This window comes from Mustela lutreola, chromosome 2 (assembly GCF_030435805.1).
Source record: "Mustela lutreola isolate mMusLut2 chromosome 2, mMusLut2.pri, whole genome shotgun sequence".
Lineage (NCBI taxonomy): Eukaryota > Metazoa > Chordata > Mammalia > Carnivora > Mustelidae > Mustela > Mustela lutreola.
Window position 1 is genome coordinate 16,045,122 of NC_081291.1, and position 23,893 is coordinate 16,069,014.

At 48.6% G+C, this 23,893-nt stretch overlaps 1 protein-coding gene across 3 annotated transcripts in view; it reads left to right on the forward strand.

The window, feature by feature from the left end:
* Positions 1-23,893, forward strand: part of LARS2 (leucyl-tRNA synthetase 2, mitochondrial) — a 151,185-nt gene that overhangs the window by 59,698 nt on the left and 67,594 nt on the right. For all 3 annotated transcript variants that reach the window (XM_059160674.1, XM_059160676.1, XM_059160675.1), the window contains exon 7: positions 4,657-4,800. In XM_059160674.1, coding sequence (XP_059016657.1) covers positions 4,657-4,800 — 144 coding nt within the window. The remainder of the gene's footprint in view (positions 1-4,656; positions 4,801-23,893) is intronic.

The following is a 23,893-nucleotide window of genomic DNA, read 5'->3' on the forward strand; positions in this document are numbered from 1 at the left end:
CTAGAAGGGACCGGTGCTCTATATGAAGGGTGGGGCCCAGGGAAGGAAGGGGAGGAGGACCCACGTGAAAGGGGAGGCTGAGAGGAAGCAGGAGGTCTGGAACAGGAGGCTCACTGGGCCAGTCGGTGCCACACAGCAGCTGTGTCACAGAGAGAATTGATGAATGAGAATTCGAGAGGAAAACACCCTGAGAATCCCCAGTGGTGCCCATAGTCACCCACACCTCTGAGAACCTACAGGCCAAGAAGGGAAGCAAGGGGAGGGGACAGAAATGATGGGACACCCACCTCGTGGCCCTGGCTGATTGAGGTTTATGAGTGTGTCATGGGGCGCATTTCTAAAAAGCTTTCTGAAAGCGTCCCACGAATCACTCAAACAAACAAAAAATACAGATGCTGGTATTTAACCCTTGATCCGCTGGGGAAATTCCCTTATTTGGAACGGCTCCTTCTGTGATGTTACCAGATGACTTATGTGAGCGAAGCAGTGGGCAGAACCTCACGGGGTTCAGTGTGTTTGCAGGTGTTTTCGTGGTCTCATGGATCGATTTAATCAGTGATTTAAGGTTGGTTTCGAAATACCGACACAGGCTGTGTTTTACCAATGAGCCTAGTTTACTGTAAGGGAGCACGGAGGTGGCTTTAATAGGTGTTGGCAAACAAAGGTCAACCAGGAAGGGAAAAGACATGACCGTAGTCAGTGACATTGTCCAGAAACGAATATTAAATGTAGCAAGACTGTGCTTGAGTAGGAGTCAGGGTATCTGTCAAAGTCAGTGTTCAAGATGTAAAAATCCAGGAACACCAGATAAGAGAAGACCCTGGTTTCAAGGGAGGTTGCATGGTAGAGACTTTCATAAGAATGGAGACCTGAGAAAAGGGATTTGGGAAGCAGGTCCTGGGGGCCTCACGAGGCTGCACATGCTACAGACCCAGAACCTCAGTGGCCCTGTATTTGGCACACCCCCTGGATGAACCCCCTGCGGAGAGGCTGCACCTGAACCCTGCAGGTCTGGGGATGGGCTGGATTGGATCCTGGAAAGAAAAGCCAGTGGTTTCTCCCAGCTGATGCATCTTTGATTTGAGATACTATTTCCCTTGGTCTTTTTCTCTCCCCCACCAAGACTTTTGGTGAGGGGTGGGGGGAGCAAAATTGGGTTTGTGTTTTGCTTTTATTTGTCTTTCGTTCAGTGCCAGGGTTTTATTATAACGTGTAAACCTCTTTGGAGCACAGCTCCCTCATTGTATTTTGTAACCTGGAATCTGCGAGATGCCAGGCTGTGCCAGAAATGTTGATAAGAAAATAAAGTCCTATTTGTTTTTGTAATCTGCAGTGCTATTTGTTTCTCCCATATCCTCAAAGGTCTGTCTGTTGTCTGTCTGTCTTTCTTTCTTTCTTCCTTCCTTCCTTCCTTTCTTTCTCCTCTATTTTATACAGTTTTAGTTGTACATCTTTTTTGGGGGGGATGGGGGCTCTTGAAAGACCTGTCAGTGTTCCTAAATAATACTTAGCCCTTTCATTTTCTCTTTCCTTTTCTTTTCTTTTCTTTCTTTCTTTTTTTTTTTTTTTTAAGATTTTATTTATTTATTTGACACAGAGAGAGAGATCACAAGCAGGTGGAGAGAGAGGGGAAGCAGGCTCCCTGCTGAGCAGAGTTGGATGCAGGGCTTGATCTCAGGACCCTGAGACCATGACCTGAGCCAAAGGCAGAGGTTTAACCCACTTAACCCAGGTGCTCCTATTTTATTTTATTTTTTATTTTATTTTATTTTATTTATTTGACAAAGAGAGACACAGTGAGAGGGAACACAAGCAGGCAGAGAGAGAGGGAGAAGCAGGCTTCCCACCGAGCAGGGAGCCCGATGCAGGACTCGATCCCAGGATGCTGGGATCATAACCTGAGCCCAGGCAGACACTTAATGACTGAGCCACCCAGTCGTCCCTCCTATTTTATTTTTTAAAAAGATTTATCTATTTGAGAAAGAGAGGGAAATAATGAGTGGGGGAGGGGCAGAGGGAGAGAGGGAGTTCTCACGCACACTCCCCGCTGAGTACGAAGCCCTATCCTGAGATCATGACCTGAGCCGAAACCAAGAGTCAGCGCTCAACCAACTGAGCCACCTAGTCCTCCTTATCTTTTCATTTGAAGAGGTACCCCTGCCTGTAACCACTCGTCCGGGCAATGATAGTAGAGAAGTAAGTCATCCTTAGTTTATTAACCCGAAGTTTTTAGATTTGGAGAGAGATTAGAGCTAGAGAAAGAGAGTGAGCTGAAGCAGGGGGAGCACAGGCAGAGGGAGAGGGAGAAGCAGGCTCCCTGCTAAGCAAGGAGTTCGATGTGGGACTCAGTCCAGGACCCTGGGATCATGACCCGAGCTGAAGGCAGCTGCCCAACCCACCGAGCCACCCAGGTGCCCCACATCTAGGATACATATTTGTCTTAGATTTTGTCTCTCTGTATTTATGGATTCAAGGTTTTTAGGGACTGTGGAACAAGAGGGAAAAGATCATTCGGTGCAGACCTCGCCCACCCCCCGCCCCGCCTCTGTGCCTTGCAGGCTTCCGTTTTTCAGTGGCTACACTAGGTTTTAGTTGTAAAACTAACCCACAGATGGGTTAGTCTGTCTTCCACTCCTAGTTTTTAGATGTGTCTCTAGATCAGTCATGGTCTTGGCAGGAAATAAAGAACACACCCGAAAGCAGTTACTGAAGAAAAGGTGATGAAAAGACGGATTCCGTACAGAGTTTAGGGAAACCCACAAGCAGTGGTCAGGCACCTGGCGCTGGCCACAGAGGGAGGCCTTTGCCAGCCCAGTCTGAAGGCACCATTGTTGGAACTGGGAGAAGCGGAAGCAGAGGCCTGTGTGATGGAGGCTGCGTTGCCTTTGGGACCACCAGACACCACTGACCGGGAGGATGCCAAGGTGCCTCTCACCGTTGAGTGCAGGAGTAGGGCAGGTGGCCCGGTGAGTGCCGGTGTAGAGATCAGCTTCCCGAGGTGCAGACTGGGGTGGAAAGAGGATTTGGAGGGGCAAATGGGGGGAGGGGCAGAGGGAGAGAGAGAGAAAATCTTCAAGCAGACTCCCCGCTGAGCACAGAGCCCAACCTGGGGCTTGATCCCATGACCCCAAGATAAGGACGTGAGCTGAAATAAAGATTCGGCCACTCAATTGACTGAGCCACCCAGGTGCCTCTTATTTTAAAAATTCTTCTAGAAATAGCCAGTATCAAGTTAGAATATTTCAGTGCCTGGACAGATCTTCTTTGGATTCATTGTATTCATTTGTATTCATTGATACCTTTGTTCTAAGTTTTACCTTAATGTCATAGAATGAACATCAACAGCAAACCTACTTTTTTCAGTGACAGCAGAACTGAATGAGAATTCTGCACAGAAGCTTCATGATGGTTAAGACCATTATGGTTCAGTCAGTCGGACGCATCCATGGGGGTAGATTCCAGAATATTGCTGCCTTTCGGGGGTAGATACTGATTTGGGAGAAGTCACAGCAGAATTTTCTGGGATGCTAGGAATGTTCCATATCTTGATAATGAGCGATGATAAAAATTTGTTCAGTTGTACACTTCTGATTGATCCACGTTATTCTCTGTATGTTCTACCTTAATTTAAAAGGAGTTTTTAGGGGCTCCTGGGTGGCTCAGTCGATTAAGCTTCTGACTCTTGATCTGCTGACCTTTCAACACACTCAGTGATCTTGCAGTGGTGAGATCAAGCCCCGCATCGGGCTCCACGCTCAACTGGGAGTCTGCTTAGGATCCTGCCTCTGCAGAATCCTCTGCCTCCCCACCCCCACATTCATGCACTCTCTCTCTCTCTCTCAAATCAATCAGTCGATCTTAAAAAACAAAACAAAAACAGCAGTTTTTACAAGTGGCAAAAACTTTTATAGTTTCGAGAGACCTGAGTTCCTGCCCATACTCTTACTTCCTGACTGTGTGACCTTAGACAAGTTATCTAATCTCTCTATTCCTCAACTTCCCCGTCTGTAACATTGGGGTAGGAATATTCTTACCTCCACTGTCTGGCCGATGAACTCACAAGCGTGGGAAGCGTGCTACATGAGGGGCAAGTCTTTTGCTAACACCACAAGGCTCTCTGGCCCCAGGAGTAAGTCTGATAGTAATTCTTGCTACAAATAATAGTAATAATATAATATTCTTACCTCTTCAGAAGGGCCAACCTTAGCACAGCATCTGGTGTGTGGTAATCACTCAATACATGTTAGCTATTTATATTCAAATAAATATATTTGTTTTCCCTAAAATAACCTGATTCTGCTAAGTTTCAGGTACCATTTTTTTCTTTTCCTCTGTTTACTAAAGTCCCTAATCCTGCAGGTTCATCCTCTCACACCAGAAGATACCAAACTTAATTAGGCACGTGCTCACCGGCTCTCTCCCAATCCTGCTCGAGGGTGAAAGCGCAGAGGTAGTTCTTGTATTTGGTTTTTTTGTTGTTGTTGTTCAACAACGCGCTGGTGGTTTCCTTACCCAGCGGTCCTCCCAAGGAGATGCCCTCAAGTCTCAGGGCAGAGATTTTGCTCTTGCTGACTCGCACACATGCAAGGAGCCTCAAGGTGATCCTATTCCGTACGCTCAACAGACGACATCATTTTGTTCTATGAACTTTAACAGGCCTTGGTTAACTGGGACCCAGTGGACCAAACGGTGCTTGCCAATGAGCAGGTGGATGAACATGGCTGTTCGTGGCGTTCTGGAGCAAAGGTGGAGCAGAAGTACCTCCGACAGTGGTTTATTAAGACAACTGCTTATGCAAAGGTGAGTGTCCGCCCGGTGGTTCCCCCCTCCCCAATAATGCTGTCTGTGCTGGGAGGCAACACCAAGGTCTTCTGGGTATCGGAGAGCCTCACTGTTGGAAATAAACTCTACGAAGGGCTCTTGGAGCCATGGGTATGTAGACTGGGAGCACGTGAGCCTCAGGGTCACTCACGGCGAGGGTGATGGGTTTGGGTGTTTTAGAGGTAAGTCAAGAATGGCACCTGGGGGTCATTGTTGGACATTTCTCGCTGACCTTTCAACACACTCAATCATTGTGCTGCCATAGAGGCCAAACAGCGTTCAGTTTTATTTGCAGTTATATCAGCAATAAAGCTAGAAAGGAAAAATATATCTTCCTCCGTATAGTACTAGGAAAACCTCCAGCAAGATAGTAGGACATTTCAGAGGGTCCAGAGAAGGCCATCTAAAAAGAGTGAAGAGAGGCACCTCAGTGGCTCAGTCTCTTAAGCCTCTGCCTTTAGCTCAGATCATGATCTCAGGGTTCTAAGATCGAGCCCCACATCGGGCTTCTTGCTCAGTGGGGAGTCTGTTTCTCCCTCTCCCAATGCCCCCCCATTTGTGTGGGTGCTCTCTCTATCTCAAATAAACAAATAAATAAAATCTTATTAAAAAATAAAATAAAATATGGGGCGCCTGGGTGGCTCAGTGGGTTAAAGACCAGGTCATGATCTTGGGGTCCTAGGATCAAGCTCCACATCGGGCTCTCTGCTCTGCGGGGAGCCTGCTTCCTCTCTCTCTCTCTCTCTCTGCCTGTGTCTCTGCCTACTTGTGATCTCTATCTGTCAAATAAATAAAAAATATAATCTTCAAATAAATAAAATAAAATAGGAGTGACAGGTTGGTCTGTCTCCATGGAGGAAGACCAGAGTGAAAAGGAACTAAACCAGGATCCAAAGCTCTGATTTTAATTCTTGTGTCCCTGACTAATAGTGTAAACTGGGATGAGTCCAGAGGCTCAGTTTTCTCATCAGTAAAAGGAGAGGGTGGGACCAAGTGGTTCTTAAGGTAGCTTCTGGCTCTTTCTGTGTGCAGGGATTGAAGGCCAAGCCAGCTGTTGAAAGAGGGGGCTTGCTTATTAAATCACCAATAGCCTGAGCAGCAGAACGCCTTCTGGATATGCCAGAACCACTCTCTGCCAAATGTCCTCCGGGCTTACCAAGTTTCAGGGTATGGAATTGAGGGACATGGCTAGAGCCAACCAGGGACACTTCCCATGGCAGTTTGATGAGTCCCATAGTTTTTCGCTTAGGAGTGGACATAAACAGGACATGAGAGGGTAAGGGCGTCTTGAAAGGCCAGTGACTGCGGGGGTAGTTCTCCCCCCGCAGTAGTTCTCCCCCCGCAGCAGTCACTGTAAGGATAGTTAAACCCAGCCGTAGTGGCCCCTGGGGTACTCTGTCGGAGAGACGGTAGTCTGCTGAAAATGGACTTTGGGTCCGATCTAACACTGTACTTCTTATATGCCAAGGAAGCACAAAGTTATAAATAACCACTGATCACGACAAAACTTGGCTGAATTAGAACCGTCGCCCAGCAGCTCACAATACCAGCGCCATATGGATATATGACCTCCAGTTTTCTCACTCAAAAGACAGGTCTTCAATGAGGCACTTTTCCCATGATAACTTCCTCAGAATGTAGTAGAGGAGAGCATACGGATTTGGAACTTGTTACCACAGTGCCTTGCTCCCTTGAAGCACATGGTCGTATCGAGAGACTGATTGAGAAAAATGAAGCTGAAGACACTGTTTCTGTAACATCCCAGGCAGTGGGAGCCCCAATCTGCTGACAGTTGGGGTCCATTGCATTACTGGTTGGGGGGGAAGCCAGGTCACCCCCAGATGACTCTGTGATAGGCATTGTAGGAAAGGCCATGTCATTAGCTCTTTCTTTCTTTCTTTCTTTTTTTTGACCTCTGCCTCCAGTTGGAGATGTTATAACCTAACTGAGGGACATTATTCTTTAAATTGTCAGCTGTGAATTTTCAGCTGTTCAGCAGAAATTGTTAGTTACCATGGTGATTCCCCTGGTTCCTGCTGAACTTCTGTGCAGATTTATTGAAAAAGCTGTCTTTGGAGGTCAGCACTTGGTTTGCCCTGAAAATCAAGAGAAGAGAGTGGTGTGGCAGTGGTGCGATGAGCAGAAATCTACATTCACTGCAGGTCCTTGGCCGAGGGCTGCACAGGCACAAAAGCAAGACTCCAGAAGGCCTAACAGAACATGATCATAAAGAGACAGAGAGGAGATCAGATTCCAGAGGACTGCAGAGTGCTCAGAGATCTTGGAGTTAGGGCCCAGCCAGAAGTATACAGTTGAGACCCCCAAAAGGCCATATGTTAGAAGTGTGGATGACACCCTAGGACCAAAGACAAAATCAAAATACTCAGCTTAATAAAAAGTAAAAATAAACCCGACGGTTTTGAAAGGAACTTTCGGAACCAAACGTAGCACTTTTAAAGGGAGACGACATCATCCAGACTCTACATGGCTGGTTTTTATGCTTATGCCCCACATACAATAAAAGAAGTACTAGACTTGCGAAAAATCGGAAAATTGTGGCTGGTAATCAAGAGAAGATAAGGGAGAGGGGGCAGCCCTTGAGCCCAGTAGAACTAGATCCTGAGATGACCCAGATGTTAGAATTAGGAGATAAAGCCAGAGACATCTGTTATATAAATGGTCTGGGACTTAAAGGAAAAAATGGTCATGATGAATAAACAGATGGTGAATCTCAGAAGAGAAAAGGGAACTATTTAAAAAAAGAAGAACTGGAAATCTGGAACAGAAAACTACAATATCTGAAAATGAAAAATCACTGTTTGGGCTGCAAAGTGATGAGAAGGGTTGAGGAAGGCCATAAAGTTGGAAGGGAGCGCCTTTGTCCAGGGGCTGTCGTGTGTGGTGGCGCCAAAATAGAAGTGTAGATGGTGATTTTGAGAAGCTGAAAGAATGACAATACAACTGAAACAGAGAGCCAAGAGGAGAGATTGAGTAGGGCTGGAGAAGCTAGAGGTTGGGGTGGCCAGATCAGGCAAGGCCTTTTAGGTCTTAAGGAATCTGGACTTTATCATGGGGGCCATGGGAAGCCATGGAAGGACTCCCAAGAGAGGGGATGACACAGTCAGATTTGTGGGTTTTGTTTTTGTTTTTAAGATTTTATTTATTTATTTATTTATTTATTTATTTATTTATTTGAGAGAGAGAGAGTTCACAAGCAGGGAGAGTAGAAGAGGGAGAACCAGGCTCCCAGCTGAGCAGAGAGCCCGATGCGGGACTCGATTCCAGGACCCCCAGATCATGACCTGAGCGGAAGGCAGTCGCCTAACCAACGGAGCTACCCAGGTGCCCCGGATTTGTGTTTTTATAAATTCACTGTGGAAAGAGCAAGTGTGGATGCAAAGACGAGTTAAGAGGCTATTGGAGTAATCTGGGCGTGCGTACCTTTGACTAGGTGGGAGGAGTGGGGAGAGATGGGCAGGTTAGGAAAATATGCAGATGGTGAAATTTGTAGCACTTGAGATCTATTGGATGAGAGTGTGTAGGGTATGGTTCATTAAGAAAGACCCTGACTCGGACACTAAGTGGATGATTAAGCTGCTGAATGCCATACGGAGTTCTAGAAGGGACATATTCCTGACCCTTCTGAGTATGTAGTGGCTGTGAGGCTGTTGCATAGAGATGTGCCAATAATAGGCACTTGGATAAATCGGGTTGAAACTTCCAAGATCAAATGACATAAGGCATCTACTTTAAAACCTGGTATGATAGAAATAGTGTTGAATCAGGGAGGATGTCCTGCTTTAGAGAGAAGTTAGTAATACTTTCAGCTGTAAGTAGCTGAAAACCTGAGTTAATGATGGCTTAAACAAATGGGGTGGACTTTTCCCACAAAGGAAGACCCAAGGTGGTGGGACTGAACCAGAATCAGGTTCTGAATTGGCATCTCGGTGGTTCTCTCCGCCCTTCCTTCCTGTCACCTCATGGTTGCAAGATGACTGCTGCAGCTCCAGACATCACATTTCCATTCAAGAGAAAGAAACAGAATGGGCCGTGTGAGCAGCTGTTTCTTTTATTATCTGGAAAGCAAGGACTTTCCTGCAAATCCCCCCCAAAATTCCACTGATGTTCTCTTGGCCAGTTAGGTCATGTGGCTATTCCCCAGCTTCAAGGGAGACGAGGAAAGCAGGCTTGGGCTTTTTAGCTTCTGTAGCCAAGCTGTTAAGCTGTTTGAGGGAAGGGGATGGCCAGTGGGCTGTGCCCACCACAGTCCTATTTAGAGCTTTGTGTCCACATCTGGTTTTGCTGCTCTGGGGGCTGCCTCTGTGACACAGGGCTGGCAATCCGCTGGGGGACGTGACTCTGGAAGGGCCCTCCTTTTCGTCACTTACCTTCCCAATGAAGAAAGATGATGCCTGATGCAAAAATTACAGGGAACCCTGAAATGCAAAAATCCTTTATTAAGCCTGTTCTGTGATGTTACTGGATTTTTCTCCCCCTTCCCCTCGCCCCTGCCAGTCTCGCTAGGACTGTTTGCTTTGTAAAATGTGAAGAAAACTTGCAGTGGGAGTATCTGAAGCACATGAATTCGTCTTGGCAGGGATGCGTGGGAGGGATCTGTTGGGCAGCGCGGCGAGGTGAGAACCGGGGGAAGAGCAGGGATTGCAGACCTCCGCACACAAAGCAAAAGAGATTCAGGGTCTGATGGAGCAAGCGCCTCGGTACCTGCCAGCAGGGTGACAGCTGGAAGGCGAGACAAATAGAGTCGGCTTCTCATTTGAACTTTTCTAACAGATCTGTGGTTTTGATTTCTGCGGCTGCCTCCCACAGGCCCTCAGACGCCGGGCAGTGTCCATAGACTCCTCTATGGCCTGGTGGTGCTTAGCCAGCCGCCGCATCAGATGGGTGGGTCTGCTGTCCCGGTTTTCAGGAATTTCCCAGGAGCTGCTAGAATAGCAGGAAAGTCCGTCTCCCCCTCCCAGTTCATGCCTGCGCGCTCCTGAGCCGATCAGTGCTCTGGCGTTTACAGACGCCGTCTCATTTAACCCTCGCCTTTTTCCCTGGAGGGCCGGGGTGCCTGGTAGCCCCATTTTACAGGCAAGGAAACTGAGGCTCACACTGGTAGTAAGTAAGAGCCCTGGGACTCAGATCCAGGTTCTTGGGCTCATACCCGGCAGTCTGTACCCTGTCTCAGGGAGCGTGAATCCGTTCATTCTTTCCCCAGATGTTACCAAGTGCCCTGCCAGACTTGGGCCAGGTGCTAGCAGTGAGCGAGGAGGCTGGTGGGGGATGGGGGGACGGTCCCAGACTGAGCAGGCACAGCCCAGTGGGATGACTGTGACGATGCAGGCAAGCACCGGTGGGGGCTGGGGACAGCCCCAGGTCTGCCCTGTGCTCCAGGAAGTGATGAAACCTGCAAAGCGCAGAACTTCCGACGGGGAACGTTTCACTGCCTTCCAGACGTACCCAAAGCCTCCTGTCTCACCAGTGTTCCCGCGGAGAGTTTCTGCTGGCCAGAAGCAGCGGGGCACCGATGAGCCCTCATGAAATCAGGGAAGGTGGGAGGAAAGAGCCCCCATTTCCCTGCCCCCCCCCCCTTGTGCCTCTCCTACCCCCAGTTTCACCTGGGAGCTTCTGGGTGAGGTGGAGGTGCCTTTCCCGGACACACTGGTCATGTGTGACCCTCCAGAGCGTGAAAACACTGGGTGGGAGAGGCGAGGAGGTCTGGGAAGGAGTTTGGGCTTTACGACAGGAGCTCTAGAGGCTGGAGCAGAAAGATAGCCCCAAACGGGCCGGGGTGCCAAGCTCCTTTCTCCAACACGTCCCCCTGGGTGCCTGAGGGTCCCCTGCCCTCCGTAATGAGGACTCTCAGCCTCCCCAGTTCTAGTTCTGAGGCATTGGGTTGCTTGTGAAAGCATTTGGCTGTCTTCTGGAAATTGGGCCTGGTGCCGGGCCTTGTGCTCTGCCCCTCTCAGCCACCATCAGACCCCGAACAGCGGCTGGCTCGCCGGTGATGCCGGGATCTGCCCCGCCTCTGACACCAAGTCATTCCTGTGCTGCTCGGGAAGCTTTGCAAAGGGACTGGTCAATGAGGTTTGACAGCTGCGCTGTGCAGCCTTCCTCACGTCCTGGAGCACAGGATAGACCTCGGGCTCCCCCTAGCCCCCCGCCCCAGGGCTCGCCAGCATCGTCACAGTCATCCCTGCTCCCTTGCCCCCAAGAAAGCCCCTTGGGGCTAGAAGAGGGCTGCCCCTGTGTGTGCAGCCTGGGCCTTCACGGGGTGGGTGTAGGTCCAGGTGAGAGGTGGGCCAAGGAGGCAAAGTTTCTGGGAACCCAGAGGAGCCAGTAAGACACATTTGATGAGCTGTCCGCTTCTCTGCAGGGCTGTGGGATGAAAAGCAGCAAGGACACTGGCCAGGGCCACATTTAACCGTGATGCGAGGGTTTATCTACTCGGAGGGTTTGCTCTTCAAAGCCCCGTGGCTTTAAAGCTATTACAGCATCATCCCTGCCTGTAAAAAATATGTTCTCAGCTTCTGAGTGGTAGGAGTGGCAGAGGCCATGCAGGCTCCGGGCCCCTGAGCTCCGGGAACAGTGCTCGGGGGCACTGAGTGCGAGCTCCCTGCTGGAATTCTCCACCAGGCCCCAGCTGGCTCTCCTTTTGGAAAGTGCAGACTCTGCTCTCGTCCCCAGGATCTGCTTTTGACACCCTGGCTCACAAAACTAATTAGTTGTTAAATCTGCTCCTTCTTACGTAATCTGACTTCTCTCTCGTCTCTGTATTCCCCGCTTCTCCTGGCTCTTTCCTCTCCTAAGCTGTATGGTGAACAGTGCCCCCCACCTTCCATGCTGTCCCCTCTGCACTCCTCGGGGTGATGGTTGGCCTTCTTACAGGGACAGCCACCACCTGGCTGCTTGGAAGTCCTTCTGGATGATGGTGGGCCTGACCCAGGGCGGTGGGGCACAGAGGCAAAGGGAAAGCAGGTGCCTTGAGGCTGACAGCTCCCTGGCCGTCCCCAGGCAAGGCTCCCGCTGCCTGGAGTAGATCGTGGCTACAGCTGGGGGTGACAGTGACACTGCTGGGATGGGGATGAGGGTGACTCTGCGCAGCCCTTGGTAGGAGCTCTTCCTGGAAAGGGTCAGCAGAGTTGGTGTAGGGCAGGGGCCCCGGCTCTGGAATTCTGAAACCCACAGTGTTTCTAGAAGGTATTGAGATGACCCCGGCAATTAGATTTCCTCTCCCTAAACACAGAGCCTTCCTGTCTGCCTCTGGCAGGTCCTGGGCCAGCGCCTGGTCACATCTGCGTGCTCCCCATTTGCTCCGTTCCCCATGGGCTCTCCTTTCCCTTTGCCCTGGCGCCTTGCGCCCATGTGTGTCCCTCCTGTCTGGGAACTGAGGACAGCTGTGCCCGCACAGCCTCCCCAAAGCACTTCTGAAGTGGACCCCAGGCTTCTGGTCAGCACACACACTCAGCAAACGAGAAGCTTCCATTTCTGTGTTGTTTTGGGGATTTTGTTTCTAAGATAGGAGGAATGACTACAAAGGGAAAATGAAAGAAATAAATTAATACCGTTGACCCTTGAACAACATGGGGTTCAGGGGTGCTGATCCCCCCATGCAGTTGAGAATTCACGGATAACTTTTGAGTCCCCAGAAATTTAACTCCTCATAGCCTACTGTTGACCGGAGGCTTAACTGATAACGGAAACAGTCGACGAACACATATTATGTGGGTTGTATGTATTTTATACCGTCGTCTTAACAATTAAGTCAGCTAGAGAAGAGAAAATGTTCGGAGGAAAAGAAAATCACAGGAAAGTGAGTACATTTACGGTGCTGTACCTTATGGACCAAACCCATGATGTTCAAGGGTTGACTGTAATATGCTTCTTAGGTTATTTTGACAACGAAATAAACTGTAAATCTAATGAGGAAAAAGTGAAGGCAGAACTAAACATGTCGTCTTGCTCTGAAACCCTGAGTGGGCTTTCTGAGCTCCTGGCCAGGTCCTTTGGGGAATAAGGACCTCCTTCCTTCTCGAAGTATTAGCCTGGACCCCATGGGAGTAAAGAGATTTATTTGTTTGCACCTTGTTGTAGGGGGTGGGGGTGGGGGGTCCCTGGGCATCCCAGGGAGGGCTGTGAGTGTTATGAATCCCTTCAGCTCAGGGGGACCTTGGATTTTATAGATTTTATTTATTTATTTGAGAGAGGGAGACAGAAAGAGAAACCCAAGCAGACTCCCTGCTGAGCACAGTGCCTGACATGCAGCTTCGTCCCACATCCCTGAGATTGTAACCTGAGCCAAAGCTAGAGACTTAAATGACTGAGCCACCCAGGTGCCCCGATATTTGGATTTTAAAGCCAAAGGAAACTTGAGCAAACAGTAGACAGGCTCCCCCACATTTAACCCGTGGTCTCCCGTGCTTTTTAAATCCCTGCCCTGATCTGAAAAACAAATGCAAGCCAAAAAAAACTCTCATGATTTTGAAATTACAGAATCCATACGGTATCTAAGGACAAAGGGATCAGGTGTTGGTTTCTCTTAAGCAGTGTACACCCTGCCCTCCTTCTCCTCCTGGGTGGGCTCACGGCCAGCTTGAGGTGTCCTTGAAAACGACCAACCCAGCCCATTTCTCATTTTATAACTGAGGCCCCCAAGCCTGAGAAAGCCAGGACCCAACTTGGGTCTCCCGAGCCCCAGCCAGGTCTACGTGCTTTCCAGCAGCTCTGAGCACAGGTTCCCAAGCAACCAGGCATTTTCTAGCACGGGGTGCGGTTGGAGGGCAGGTGTTGCCAGAGGGCCAGACACAAGCACAGTGGGAACTGTCACAGGGCCAGGGCCAGGGCACAGATGGCCAGGTAGTGGCAGGTACAGGGGTTGGAGGTTTTCTAGTTTGTGCTTGATGGAATCGGCTTCCTGGCCTCTGAGCTGAACCAGTGTCTTTTTGTGTCCTACCTCCCCTCCACGGTCCTGTCCTTACACTGGACCTTCTGAGCCCAGCTGCTCAGAGAACAGGGACACTGATCCCATGGCTGCCAGGCTATGAGGGAAACAGGCATTAACGGCCACATCCATAATCATGTGATAGTGTTTTGTTATTCAAAGAAGTGTCCCTCTCAGAGAAAGAGATCCTTTTCCAGAGTATCTTTCCATTTCTCTCTCTGTTTTGTTTACTATTCCAGAGTGGCTAATTTTGAGAGTCAGATTTGCTCAAAATAAAGATTTAATCCTTTCTAGAGCTGTGGTAGGTTGTGAACAGCTCTGGCAAAACGCGAACTCCGGCAGTTTAAAAAGAGTATCCTAAAGGCATGATTTCGACTATGTGGCGATCCCACGAGTACCCGCCACCCTGCTACGTTTTATGAGCTGTAACACAGGATTGGCATGACCTCTTACGCTCCATAAGAAAGAAACACGGTGTCAAGGGCACCATTGTTGTAAGACAGGTCCCAGTTTCAGCATCTGTGGGGAAAATGTGCATCTTTGGGGGGCACCTGGGTGGCTCAGTTGTTTAAACATCTGACTCTTGCTTTTGGCTCAGGTCATGGCCTCAGGGTCCTGGGATCGAGCCCCGCATCGGGCTCCTCTGCACACTCAGCAGGGACTCTGCTTGAGATTCTTGGTCTCCCTCTGCCTCTGCCCCTCCCCCAGCTCGTGCTCCCTCCCCTCCCCTCAAGTAAATTTAAAAATCTTAAAAAAAAGAAAATGTGCCTCTTTGAATGAGTAAAAGATGGGGTATTAGTGGGATGGAAAGATACGGAATAAAATATTAACTGTGGACTCCCTGGGTGTATCTCTTGATTGTGGGAAACGTGTTGTTCTTCATCCCTCTTCATATTTTCCAGAACGATTATTATCGTTTCGGTTATCACACAACAAAATACCTGATAGGAGGGTTATGTCAGCATTTATTTACATATGTGCTCCAAGCCCGAGTGCCTTGGAAGGGATGGTCTTAATGTTCCTACAAGTTTTCAGTTTATAGGCAGGCTAACAACATCAAGGTAATTTAGCGGAATGTCCCCCTGGGACTGCTGTCCCCGTTTTTGTTTTTGGTTTTTTTTTCCCCCTTATTAGACCAGTAAAAGGCTTTCAGTCTTGTTTCCAAGACTCTGCATTCCCAGAACAAAACCACCTTTCCAGACAAGGGTACCCTAGAGTCACAGATTGGACTAAGTACGTGATGTGGCCGTTTTACTGTTTGTTCCCCCTCGTGTGGGGTACAGGACGGCCTCGCTTGTGTCCTGTCCACCCAGGGGCAGTGAGGTGACCCGAGTGGCTTCCAGGAATCAGAAGCAGCCTCGTCCAGACAGAGGACTGCCATTGGGAGAGTCTGTCCTCCGTCACCTGTATTCTTAGGAGCGTGGGGGCGACATTTCAGAACCTGTGCTCACCACTTCTTGGAAGTGGGTGGAATTAGAAGTGTTCTTCCAGAGAAGGGGTTTGCTTGGGTCTGAGTGTGGGAAAAGGCTACTAGGTTTGCCCGGAGTCAATGTAGGCATGTGGGGATAAGAGGAGATGAGCCAAAATGGCTGCCGCCAGGCTTTATGGTTTCCTTCCCCACATCCCTCCCTGGTGGTTGCACCCAGCACCTTCTGTCCAGCTACCTGGAAGCTATCTAATAGCACTTGGTGTGTCCCTGTCCTTGCCTCAGCTCTGAGGTGCACACTCAGCGTTCATGTGAGCTGCCTGGCGCCTCTTCTCCTTTGACCCCCATGGTCCCAGGGACACGCACCTTGTTGGCGAGTCGTGTATCTTCAACAGGATATCTTGCTCAGACCTGGTTTATCTCCCTCCTGGGTTAATAACACCTTCGCTGGAATTGAGACTCTTGGATAGCACAGCTTATATTTGCTAATAAATGTTTTGCCTTGAGATGCCACAACAAATGGATTTTGCTGGAAACCCGTATCACCTTTCGGAAGAGAGGTGGAAATACAGCTGTCAGAGGGAAGTGAGCAAGGTAGACATTAGGCTACGTGAGCTTTCTAATGTGGAAATCCTTGTATACAACTTCCTGCCAGAGTCAACTAAGGAGAGGGAGATGAGTTGGAGAGTTTATCCCTCTAGAATATTCTAGAGGGGACATCTAGAGTTCTTATAAACATCTTACCGCCTTCAGCACTTATTTTCTTTTATTGCATCTCAGATATACGATATGTCTTTGGAATGACTGCATTGAAAGGGTCTTGAAAACAAAAAGGAGGAGAACATCTTGGCAACAAAATCAAGTTTTAGGAAAAAAGCACTTAAGAATTTATAATTCAAACATAATTGCTACGCAGATCACACTGATTCAGAAGTTGGCTAAGTGTTAAGACTTTGAAAAGTGTCCATTTAAATTAGATCTTGTCATTAAATCTTTCTCTTTCGTTCTGCCTCTAATTAGTGCCCAGCTCTCCAGGCTCTGGTTTCTGAACTCTCTCCCTTAGTAGCTAATAAAATCCACTGTGTTTCTCAGTTTGCCTAAACCTTTTTTTTTTTTTAAACTAAGGTCTTCTTTTTCTTTTTTTTTTTTTTAAAGATTTTTAAAATTTATTTGACAGACAGAGATCACAAGTAGGCAGAGAGGCAGGCAGAGAGAGAGGAAGGGAAGCAGGCTCCCTGCTGAGCAGAGCAACCGATGTGGGGCTTGATCCCAGGACCCCAGGATCATGACCTGAGCCGAAGGCAGAGATATTAACCCACTGAGCCGCCCAGGCGCCCCTAACTAAGGTCTTCTAACGTGTATCATGTTTTTAAAACCTCTTCTTCTGGAATTCTTACTTGTGGACCATAATTCTTGATGCTTTAGCCCACATACTGTCCTCTCTTGGGAGGTCTGGATTTATTTCTGCTTCTTTGAAGAAAGAGTCAGATTAGCTATGTTATATTTAATTCCCTTTTCATCCCCAGCTTTTGAGTTTCAATCTTTGCCTTTCTTATTCACGCCTATGTTTCGCATCCCCGAAGCTTTTTTTTTGTTTGGATGCACGGGTCAGCCCATCTTGTAGGTTCGAGTTCTTCAACTCTGGCTCCCAGTCAGACTCACTAACATACCATCCTGTTTCGGCTTCCTGAACATCTGCATTCAGATGGTATGCCTGCGGGGCAATGCTGGCTACATTTTCAGCCCTGTCCTGATGAAAATGATTGTAAGGGCCCTTTGCAAACCTGTGTCTGCTGAGTGATAACCACAGGGAAACGGTCCCATTTGACTTGGTATTAGTCCAGTCATTATTTATAGAAGTGGAAGGTGAAGCGCATTCATATGGTTAATTTCTAGGTTTTATAGATGGAAGACGTGGTCTTTTGTTTAATTTAAAGTTACGAGCAGAGAGCACAGAGAGCCCAGAACAATGAGATCTGAGCAGCTCATTATTTGGGGTCTGCCGTGGACTTGGTTGAGTGAGCCTTTTTTTTTTTTTTTTTTTTTTTTTTTTTTCATTTATTAAGTGAGGGGAGTTGAATAAATCCATGGTTGCCAAACCTTGCCAACTCCCTGGGCTTGGTGGAGAGGGACCAGAGGAGAGAGCAGGGTGGCTCTTAGAATAGGCTTCAGCTCTTACGTATCAGGTTCTCTCTGATGTCATTGGAAAAGTGATTTCACCGCACTTATAAGTAGTCTCAAAACCTGCTGTTTCCCCAGGTTTGGGGGTGAACCAGTAAGATTTCTGTGCATTGATGTTGGCTGGGGTAGGGGAAAAGAGGCACTGCCAAGTGTTTGCCAAATGTAAGGATGTGTGACAAGATGAAATCTATCTGCTGTACCGCAATTGCCCCCGAAAGGAGGAAGGATATACATGATCTCAACCCAAACACCCAAACAGATAAACATAGCCTACTTGTAGACTGAACAACTGTAGCATCGTAAGTATGTCCGTAAATAACCCCCACATTGTTCCCGGTCTGGTGGAGATGGTGGGGCAACAGCGCAGGATGAAGGCGAGGTCCTGGGGGGCTGCTGAGCTATGCTTTCTAAAACCCTGTTCATCAAAAATCGGTGATGCATCCTGTGTCTCTGGAGACAAAACAGGGTTTGCTGGGTTGTTCCGGAGATGCTGATTTCATTTGTTTTTTTAAAAGTTCTTCTTGGGGGCGCCTGGGTGGCTCAGTGGGTTAAGCCGCTGCCTTCGGCTCGGGTCATGATCTCAGGGTCCTGGGATCGAGTCCCACATCAGGCTCTCTGCTCAGCAGGGAGCCTGCTTCCTCCTCTCTCTCTCTGCCTGCCTCTCTGCCTACTTGTGATCTCTCTCTGTCGAATAAATAAATAAAATCTTTAAAAAAAAAAAAATAAAAAAAAAAATAAAAGTTCTTCTGGTTTTTAAAAATAGTCGTAGATTTGGTTGAGGTTCCAAGCAGGTGTCCTCCCTCCCCCTAATTAGCATATCAAAACATTCACATTTCATTCTATTCAGATCTTTTGTCCTCCCTGAGATCTGAATATTTTAAGCAAAGCACCTCCACCAGAAGTATTTCAGCCTGGATGATTTGGTCTAGAAGAAAAACACAATAAGAGGGCTCAGGTACTTCCTTAGTGGCTCAGTAAGACGGTGGGGCTGGGGGGGGGGGGTGTTCAAGCACCATCAGGTTAGGACCCCGTCACCTGAATTTTCTGTGGCAGAAAAGGATAGTGTGGGCCGTGGAGGTAATCTTCAAATCATGTAATGTGGGTTTTATCCGATGGAAAGACATCAGATCCCGTGAGACCCCATGTGGGTTTGCTTGGAAGTTAAATGGGACTTATTGATTACTGGAGAGGAAAAGCCGTGGGTCGTTTTCAGGGCTTATAATGCACTACTTACGTGCCTAGGAGCATTTAAGATCCCCTATATGGTTCCATAAATTGAAAAGCTTTCTAGAACGTGCAGTTTAATCAGAAGATTGAGTACTCATTTATTAATATATTCTTGTGATAGTAATATATAATTAATGTATTCGAATTTTTATACTTTTTTAAAAGATTTTATTTATTTATTGGACAGAGAGAGTACAAGCAGGGGGCACAACAGAGCTGAGGGAGAGGCAGACTCCCCGCTGAGCAGGGACTCCATCTCTAGACCCTGAAATCATAACCTAAGCGGAAGGCAGCCACTTAACCGACTGAGGCACCCAGGTGCCCCGATTTTAGACTTTTGTTACAATAATATCAAGGCGGGACGCCTGGGTGGCTCAGTTCGTTAAGCAGCTGCCTTCGGCTCAGGTCATGATCCCAGAGTCCTGGGATCAAGTCCCACATCGGGCTCCTTGCCCCGCAGGGAGCCTGCCTCTCCCTCTGACTCTGCCTGCCACTCTGCCTGTTCTCTCTCTCTCTCTCTGACAAATAAATAAATAAAATCTTAAAAAACAAACAAACAAACAATAATATTAAGGCAGTCAAGTATCAGCTAATATTCATCAGGATGTTGAAACTTTGTAAATCTATTGATCTTAGTTAGGAAAAGTGGTTGCAAACTACCTTAAGTTACTCTAGTTAATTTCAGCCACAAAAGAATGGATCAGAAGAGGATGGGGCTACTCAGAGTTTTGTGGGAAGGCTGGAGACCCAGACTTTGGCAGGATTCAGGGAGCACAGGGACGTGGCTAGGGTCTTGCCCAGGAAGGGACTTCTGGGGGGACTGTTGTCAGTCCCCATATCTCGGGTCTGGTGTGGCATTTAAACCAGTTCCCCGGATGCCTCTGGGTCAGACCCCCCCCACACCCCCGCTTCCCTCCGGAGCCACAATGTTCCAAGACTGTACCGAGCCCGGAATGTGTTTAGCTTCCACGGAAGAGGAGAGTGGGCCCTGGAAACTCTCCATAGTGGGTGGTGGGGCCCTGCCACTCGCCCATCGTGGATTACCCCCAAGAAAGAAGAGCAGGTGGTGGGCAGCCGACGCAGTCCAAGTTCACTGTGGCGCTGGGGGCAGGGGGGCGATTCAAGGAGGGCGCATCCTCGTTAAATGAGGGCTGCTTAGTGTACTAAGGCCCAGAGTAATTGTACTGACAGCCTCAGCCTCATGACTCCGTAACCAGAATCTTCTTTTCAGCCATAAAATTGAAAAATAACTGAGATAATAGACGCAGGCAGAGCTGTCAGAAGCATCTCTTCCAATTCAAGAAGGGGGAAGTCGACACTCTCTGAAACCTGGACACGGAAAAACTGAATTTAAGTGCTTGGATGGCAGGGTGGTCACGGGGTGGCAGGTATAGGAAGGGACAGGCTTTGAGCGATGCTTTCCCAGTGCTTCCCCCGCCCCCTGCCACCGTCCTTGCGGGGGACAGCTGGGGAAATTGCTAAGACTTGTATTCTCATCTACGAGGTGGACTGGTGCTGTCTTGTGCTGTCGTGAACATGAGATGTGCCCCATCTTCAGTGTCGCCGCACATGTAAAAGTACTAGGAAGGGTTCTGCGGACATCATTCCTTCCCTGCCTGGGGGGCTGGGGGGCCGGTCCTGCTGGTTCTCCTCTCCCAGGCTCCCCCTCAAGTAGAGGGAGTTAAATGGCAATTTGATTAGCATTTGTCCAACCCAAAGCACACGTCTGGGCTCTGGGCCATGCCCTGTGTGGGTTCTCAAGATAAACTGGAGAGGCTAAAGCTGCATCCCAGAGCCCACAGGCCAGTCTTGGCCCATGCCCTGCCCTCCAGGAGCGCGCTGGGATGGAGAGCTGTGAGGTCTGCGGAACCAAACTGAGCGAGTCTGTGTTTCGTGCTGACGTTTTTACTGTAAAATGAAATGCAGATAACCATAGAGATAGCTTATCGATTTCTTTGAAAGCAGCCACTCTTGGACGTCAAGATGCTGAGTTGGGCCAACACCCCTGAAGCCCTCCTTCCCCCTTCCCATAATAACCAGTCTTCCCAGCAGCCAGGTTCTCCCTGATGTTTCTCAGTAACTTTGCCCGCATGGGCGTCCCTGGACTCTGGGGTTTAATCTTACCCTCCCTTTTTAAATTTGAGCATGACTGTCTTCATGTGCAGGTTTGCCTTTCTCCCTTTCCTTTTCTTACAAATTATCTGTTGGAGGTAGCCAGGCTGCGGGACCCTTAGTTTCCTGGGTTTTGCTGATTGGACGCCATGAGGCAGTGTGACGTGCTCCTGTCCTCTGGAGGTCCTGGTGCCTTTTATCACACCAAACACAGTGTCTTCTGTCGCAGAAGGAGCTCAGCAACCATTTTGTAATTGACGTGGACGGGTACAGGGAAACTTGGGTATGTGATTCATTCGTAATGGAGATACCACGTGCCCTGTTTGAATTTCCAAAGCCACTGGTGACTTTGAAAGAACCAACTTCTAGGAGAGCTTTATGTTTAGGTGAAGTGTGCACTGCAGATTTTTGTTTGTTTGTTTTTGTTTTTTAAGATTTTATTTATTTATTTGACAGAGATCACAAGTAGGCAGAGAGGCAGGCAGAGAGAGAGGGAAGCAGGCTCCCCGCCAAGCAGAGAGCCCAATGTGGGACTCGATCCCAGGATCCTGAGATCATGACCTGAGCTGAAGGCAGAGGCTTAACCCACTGAGCCACCCAGGTGCCCCTACACTGCAGTTCTTAACCAACTCGGTTTTCTCTCTCACGCATCTGGAGGACAGTGGATCCAAGATCAAATCCCAGGACTCGCCTTACGCTCTGGATCATACTGCAGTTTCTCAAGTCTGTGCTGTCAGTAACAAATACTCCCATGTTTCTAATACTCGTTTTTGAGCATTTTCAGACCGTCGCATGTATACGTAGCTCCACAAATTCACGTTCTGTTTAGGTCAGCCAGGAAAGGGAAAGGTGGAGAAGCCAATACTGATCTGAGAGAGTCAGGAAGCGGGCTGTCTGGATCAAGTCAGCATTCGAGCTAGCTCAGTGTTCGTCCGTACCCTGGATGTACGAGGTCAGTCCGTTTCCGCTAAATATCTGTAAAACTACACATGGCCTATAATTGAACTTTTCTTTGATGAGTCATCTTCTGCTGCCTTCAGTCATCACCATGAGTGATTTTTAGACACCCCAGAAGTCACATTTTAAAAATAAATCTGGTATCAGGTTTTCTTTTTAGCCCTTTATAAGTTTCTCTCTCTCTCTCTCTAAGATTTTATGTATTTGAGAGAGAGATAGCAAGAGAGAGCATGAGCAGGGGCAGAGGAGAGGGAGAAGCAGGCTCCCCGCTGAGCAGGACACTGAGATCATGACCTGAGCCGAAGGCAGATGCCCAACTGGCTGAGCCACCCAGGTGCCCCTGTAACTTTCTCTTAAAGTAGACCGCTTGCCGCATTACAACCAGGGCATTGAGGCCTCCCAAGTTCCCTAAAAGAGGGAAAGGCAAGGATGCCAGTGAAGCTAGGAGACCACCCAGGGGCCCCCTGAAGAGCCAGGCTCGTGATCCTGGGCCCCAGGAGGATGAGGCCACCTGTGCGCAGTCAGTGGAATGACCACTAGGACGGGTCTCCTGAAAGCAGAGATTGTTCGGTTGCTCCAGATGATGTTAGAGACAGACTTTCTCTTCATTCCTGGAGGGGAGGAGAGGACAAAAAAGGGTTGGTCTCTGCATTACCTTGGCTTGAGGCCCAGTTCTCATGTCTCCATGTTTTTCCCGGATTCCACGTATCTACTGTGCACTGTGGGTATACATTAGGTGCTGCATACTCAGTGGTGAGCCACACTGAACACGGTGCTTGCTCTCAGGGACCTTCTGACCGTCAGGGAGCAGGCACACAGCCTGCAGAAGAGATGAACGATGGGGAGGCGGGGGGCCAGTTAGGCAGGTGGCCAGAGCAGGCCAGGGACATGGCCCACGCTGGCGCCTTTGGGGGGCTCCGTGTTTTTGAACGTCACTGTAGTCGAAGCGTAATTAACAATTTGGAGCAGGACTCAAGCGCCACCTTCCCAAAAGCCATCTTTCACTAGCAAATATAGAAACGTCATAGCGCCTGTTGATCTCCTTCATGTGTCACCATCAAGTGTTTTATTTTATTTGGAGAGGGGGAGGGGCAGGGGGAGAGAGAATCTCAAGCAGGTTCCCCGCCCGGTGCTGAGTCCAGAGCGGGGCTGGATCTCATGACCCTGAGATTATGACCTGAGCCGAAATCAAGAGTCGGGTTGCTTAACCGACTGAGCCACCCGGTTCTCTAACCGTCACGTATTTTAGATTTCCCCTGGATCACAGGGAGTTGGAAGGTATGTTCCAACGTATGTTCCAATGACTGAAGGCAGCATTTGTACGTGGTTGATTTGTTCCTTATTCTGCTTAAAACTGGCAGCTCTAGATCCCTTTGATCCTCCCCTGAGATATTCAGGCAAGCATTCCTGGTACAACATAGTCTCGTCGGCATCATACAGTGTGTCAAGCACAGATCGTGATGAACTCAAGTTTTAAAACTTACCTTCCAAAAAAAAAAAAAACTTACCTTCCATTTTCCTGTATCTTCTTTATCAACTGTTTGGTTTTCACGGATCTCCTATCCAAATTACCAAGTAGACTTTGAAGTACCCACAGTTTCTAGTTGGTTACATTTTGTCATAAAAAGCATTTCTCAGGGCACCTGGGTGGCTCCATCAGTTAAGTGTCTGTCTTCGGCTCAGGTCGTGATCCTGGGGTCCTGGGATCAAGCCCTGTATGGGACTCCCTGCTCAGCAGGAAGCCTGCTTCTCCCTCTGCCTCTGCCTGCTGCTCCCCAACTTGTGCTCTCTTTTTCTCTGTGTCAAATAAATAAATAAAATCTTTAAACAAAAAAAGCATTTTTCACCTTTCATAAGTAACAGTCCAAAAATGGGAGAAGCCTAGGATCATGTGTTGGAAATGACCTCCAAACACCCGGGGTGGTTGGGTCTCTGCACTGGAGATTATGCTGAGTGCCCTCACTAGGTTCGTTGGAACCTTCCTAGAAGGAGAGGGGACCTGCCTAGCCTTGGTGTGTGGTTATGTTCCAAGGGCAACTTGAAACTCACAAGGCTTTCCAGTGCTCTCCCTCTTCCATTTTGTCTGCTTTCCATTTGCATGAAGTATAGCTCTGCTCCATCTTTCCTTCGCTTCTTACTTGAGACTGACAGCCCTGTGGCAGAAAGGCTCACCGTGTCACCGAGCAGCCCGTAAGCCATGTTCCATGCGGCGCTGTTCCTTGCAC